At 39.5% G+C, this 5,647-nt stretch overlaps 1 protein-coding gene across 1 annotated transcript in view; it reads right to left on the reverse strand.

The window, feature by feature from the left end:
• Positions 1-1,726: 1,726 nt before the first annotated feature.
• LOC101859904 (anhydro-N-acetylmuramic acid kinase) overlaps positions 1,727-5,647 on the reverse strand; it is a gene marked incomplete at its 5' end in the record, with an annotated part of 10,063 nt that continues 6,142 nt past the window's right edge. The window contains 2 exon segments of the mRNA XM_013090387.1: positions 1,727-3,794; positions 4,550-4,735. Of these exon segments, the coding sequence (XP_012945841.1) occupies positions 3,543-3,794; positions 4,550-4,735 (438 nt within the window).

A 5,647-nucleotide genomic window follows, 5' to 3' on the forward strand; every position in this document is an offset into this window, starting at 1 on the left:
ATCATTTCCACTATGTTCTACATCATCCCCACTTTTTTCTACATCATTTCCACTATGTTCTACATCATCCCCACTTTTTTCTACATCATTTCCACTATGTTCTACATCATCCCCACTTTTTTCTACATCATCCCCACTATGTTCTACATCATCCCCACTATGTTCTACATCATCCCCACTATTTTCTACATCACTCCCACTATTTTCTACATTTTCTATTTTTTTTTAAAGAGTCAAACAAACACACACAAAGCCAACACACACAAAGACGCACAAACATTGTGGACACGCACTTAGCAAACAGAATTTCAGATCCCAAAAGTGGGTGGTTGGCGGGTGCTCTGGTGTGGTTTGCTTCTTCTTTCCTATCAAACATCTATTGTCCTTATCTCCCCTTCATCTTTTTTATGTTTGTTACTCTCTTGTAACAGCTCTAATCTTCTGGCGCTCATATGACCTTATGCAGTTGCGAGCGCCGTAAAACCTCTACTAAAACTAAAGATCCCTAAATGTTTCTTTTTTATACATATTTTTCTATATATTAGTTAGAAACACAGCGAAATTTGTACGTAACGAAACGTTTTCCACAGCCCAACAATCTGGCTACGAGCGTGCTGGAATGTATCTCGATGGAGCGTACAATATTCTCTCCATGCCAGGACTCGGATCAATCCAGTCGAACACGAGGACTCAATTCCAAGGAAAAACAATCCAAGAATAAAAATTCCTCGCTAACATTCAACAGATTACAAATAAAGAAATAAATAAATAAAATAATGTGAGGGATAAAGGTTAGTCTTGTACGTTCTGCGTTACACCAAATGTGACTCAAAGAGGCCTAAAACCTCCCAAAATGTGAGTGGGCAGTTGGTGGGTGCTCTGGTGTTGCTTGCTCCTTCCGTCAAACGTCTATCGTCCTGATCTCTCTTCCTTCTTTTCTTTGTACGTCGCTCTATCCAGTAACACATCCAATGTTCGCCATGTACATGAACAAGACTTACTTGTGTAGCCAGGGCTGTAAATCTCTTACTAAAGCAAAAGCAAAATGTGACAGACTAAGCAAAGAAAACAAGCCAAATACCATAAACACCCAGTTTCATAAACACCCAGTTTCATAAACACCCAGTTTCATAAACACCCAGTTTCATAAACACCCAGTTTCCAGATATATTTTTATTGTATCAGAATGTTTGTATATATAGATATATCTATATTTATATAATAATAATAATAAAAAGATTATATTACACAAAAGAACAAAAATGATTATGCAGAAAGTTGCAGCCATTGGGAATGAAATGATCTTGAACAACAAAGGAGATAACTCACAACTAGATTCACAAACATACACGTCCAAGTTGTGCACACAGATCCTACGTAACGACGCCACCGCCTAAACAACAGGATGCAGAACGGCTGACATAGATGCCTGCCACTGGGACCTGACCTCTTTTAAAAAAATAATAATACTAAAAAATAGCATTTGTAAAGTGCATACCCCCAAAAAGCTCTATGCGCTTTACACTATATTATTATTACCCAAGCAGACCATCGAACACTTCAGTCAATGGCACCGCCATGGGGGAGGAACACAAAATGAGGCATGGGTGGTTGGCAGGCCCTCTGATAGTTTGCCCCTTCTTTCCTATCAAACATCTTTTCTGCCGTATGCTTACTAAATGCCTTTTTTTCTCTCAGTGCAGTTTCGAGAAAAGGAGGGGTTTTTTTTGTCAGTGTAATCATTTTAGAGAAAAAGAGTCTTTCTGAAATTTTGATTTTAATTTATTCAAAAACTAGTTACAGTTTCACATTGAATTTTTCACACAAGTGGGATAACTGATCAGGCTTTCAATTTAGTAAATTAAAAAAATTAGCGCCAAAATGAAAAAAGGTGTTTCGTCAGCTTACGGCCGTACTGTCCTTATAATCTCTCCCCCTCTCTCTCCTGAAATATTTTACTTTCTAGACCTCGTACATTTGAACAGCTTTTCTGACACTGCAACATTTCTGTTTTGTTTCATACAACGAGACAAAACAAAACCAAACAAAGAAACAATCCCACAAAGGAAGCGCGGTTACCACAAGAGGCACAAAAACTTCCCTGACTGTAGCTATGTACAAAAAAGACCTCACTGTCAGTAGCTATGTACAAAAAAGACCTCACTGTCAGTAGCTATGTACAAAAAGACCTCACTGTCAGTAGCTATGTACAAAAAAGACCTCACTGTCAGTAGCTATGTACAAAAAGACCTCACTGACCAGAGATATTTACAAGGTTTCATTACACATCACAGGAAGTAAAGAAAGCATCTGCCATTGTTTGACACGAACGTGTTTGCTTCACAGGAGAATCTGCCTCAACGACTAGACGTGATTGATCCTGACGTAGAACCGACAAAAACACCAAAACATTACAACAAATTGAAGTGAAGCTAGACAAAAACGAAACAAAAATAATGAAATATTTGTTTGGAAATTCAAAAGATTGGAATGGGAGTCATCAGAAATTTGACTAGATCTTCCAACTTTGTTTTTATTTCTACCCAAACTAAAGGCTCAATCTGGGCTATAAACAAAGAACCATTGCTCTCAAACTTTAAGAGAAGTCGGCCTATTGCTCTAAAACTGTTCTCAGAGACGTTAAGACAATATTCGTTTTGTGGGTGGTCGCCTCATCTCTTCTCCTTCTTTTCCTGGTGCATTTCTCTCCAAAATCACTTCCTATCTTCAGCAATTATATCATCTACACGATATTATGTGTTGCAAATGTCGTAAGACTCTGACTTAACTTTGCCCATTTTATCTTATTTAATCTATTTGAAAAAGCTGGATGAGGTTAACGTAAGACTAAAAAGTTAAGCAGCGAAAACTGTCCCAGCTTCCCTAGTCCTACATGTTTTCTTCCCTCTGAGTAAGGCTTATTTAATTCCCCTTGTGGGTGGTTGGTGAGTGCTCTGGTGAGGTTCACTCCTTCACTTTCCAATCAAAATCAAACATTTTTCTGTCCTTGTCTTTCCTTTGTGCTACTCTCTAGTAACACCCCGACCCCTAATCTTCACAACTTTTATGATCTTTTTGGTTTGCAAGTGCCATAAAACTCTTACAAAAGAGAAAATAACCAAAAATCTGTTCTCCACTTTCTTTAATAAATAATTATACTACAGCTATTACTGTTGCAAACCAAGTTGGAATACAATTATTTATTTATTTGACAATGTGCACCAGAGCAAAAGGAAAAACTCTGTGAGAACTAAATGTACCGCCCAGCCAGTGAGCAGTGAGAAATACTTCTTGTGGTCAGCTGTAGACTTGTCCATGGGCAGAACGCCGTCTAGAGATTCATAATTCCATGAAGTTTTTCTGTTTATGCTGTAATTTAGCCAGTTCTCCGATCTCAATCACTGAACGAAAACTGCTTTTTCAAAAGCAATGTCCTCAGTTTGACTGTAGCAATGTTGCTATGTCTCTCTCATTGTCCACACTTTGACTATGATGGTACCCTATAGCAAGTTCTTCTTTTCCCCTATAGTAGGCCTACTTTTCTATTTTTCCCTAATTATCCTGAGTTCACTAACGCCAGCGTTCCTCTTGTGGATGAGAAAGTTGAACTTGTCCTGCAGGGCTGGCTTCTCGTGGCTGTGTGTGCCGTGATGTATGCTCCCGGCGATGGTGTCCGTGCGAGCGCCCGTGACAGACGCGAACACGTTCTCCACGCCCAGCAGACAGCGCAGGCCCAGGAAGGCAAACACCAGCGCCTCTTTGTACTCCACGATCTCGTTCTCAGTGTCCACAATCTGAGAGACAAAAGTGAGAGACACACTGGTGAAATCTGGCACTCGTCAAAATAATGACATTGAACAAACCGACATTTCTCCCCCCCCCAGATGGTCAATTTTTATCGTTTCATTTTAAAAAAATTTTGGGGGCACAACACCTTTTATGTCAATTTTGATAACATTTTTTCTGATAAGATTTTACTGAAAAATGTTGAAGCTGAACAGGGGCAGACAAAATGTAAATCTGTTCACAAGGACATTAGATCTGTGGAAGTCACCAAACTTTGGAGGCCATTTTCTCACTACTTTTTAAAATCTCTGACACCAGGTGACCCCCATGTCCTTCACTCGCAAATATTTCCACGTCTGTTCAAGATAGAAAAGACCACTATTAGAGTCCCGTGGATCTACGTTCTGTGTCCTAACGTTAGACTCAGGGAGTACTTTCCTGGTGGAGATGTCATTTGCTGTTATTATAATAATTATAATAATAATAATAATAATAATAACAACAATAATAATAATAATAATAATAATAAAAATAATAATAATAATAATTACATAATAATAATAACGATAACAATAGTAATAACATTAATAATAATAGCCTAGTAATAATAATAATAATTACAACAAAACTTCTTCTTCCTCATGTTCTTCTTCTTAATATTATCATTATTACTGTTATTATAATAACTTATTATTATTATCTATTATTATGATTATTATTATAATTATGATCACTATCATCATCATCCTAAGAGTCTGCTGACCGTAATGTGGTGTTCGGCCATCTTAGAGCTGATCAGTCTCATGAGTGTGGTGTTGAAGGCCCCGCCCCCCGTCACCAGCACCGTCCCAGAAGGCTTTGCAATGTTCTTGACGCACCCCCGGGTCACGTGATCACTGATGTGTTCCACGAACGTACGCAGCAGGTCAGGGATTGGGTGTCGCTCCGGCTGGGAGGGAGGAAAAAAATAGTATAAGTTTTTAGTAATCATAATGATTATAAAATAACACTTACGACAATGATGGTAATAACACATTTTTATTTTTTTGGGTAAGTGTTTTACGGCGCTCGCAACTGCATAAGGTCATATGAGCGCGCAGGACACATTGATTTTCAGTTGGTAAGGCATTTTGAATTCTGCCAGCGGGGCGACCCAAGCCTACTCTTATCGATTTTAGACCACCACGGGATCTCTTGCACTACTTGCGCACGGAACCCCCCCAGATTTTTCACCCTTGTCCGAGAAGGCTAGGTGTAGATCTTTCCTACCAGAAGTTCAGGGGTGTGGCTGAAAGAAAGCAGTAAGAAGGAGCCAAGGAGTAGCAGTAGAAAGGCTGCAGCAAGAGTCATTTTTATTATTATTATAGTAGAGGGGTTTACGGCACTCGCAACTGCATAACGTCATATGAGCGCCAAGGGGTGGGTGTCACCAGAGAATTCTTTACAGAGAATCAGGCTTACTCTGCTCATTTCTCTAGCTTCAACAGCACAAGGTCTGCTTCAACTATCAAGGCATCCCGGAAATAGCAGGTCACAAAAGAGTGACAAACATTCAAAAGAAGTAGAGGAAAATGACAATAGTCAGGATCAGAAAAGAAAAAGCAGCAGTTCCCTGTTGTAGATCAGGCACAGTTATGAGCGTGACATGAATCAGCCCATTTTCTACTGCACTTGAACGAGAAATGTCCCCCCTTTGGGAATGGCCTAGCCTAAAGACACTACAGTCAGTGGCACTGCCCCGGGGGGTAGCAAGAGTCAGGAGTCCAGAGGAGGGGGCAAAGGAGATGAGGGGGTGGGTGCTGAAAGTAGAGACGAAAGCAGAAGACAGAACATTGCTATAATAACAACTTTTATAATAATA

Source organism: Aplysia californica, unplaced genomic scaffold, assembly GCF_000002075.1.
Source record: "Aplysia californica isolate F4 #8 unplaced genomic scaffold, AplCal3.0 scaffold01250, whole genome shotgun sequence".
Taxonomy (NCBI): Eukaryota; Metazoa; Mollusca; class Gastropoda; order Aplysiida; family Aplysiidae; genus Aplysia; species Aplysia californica.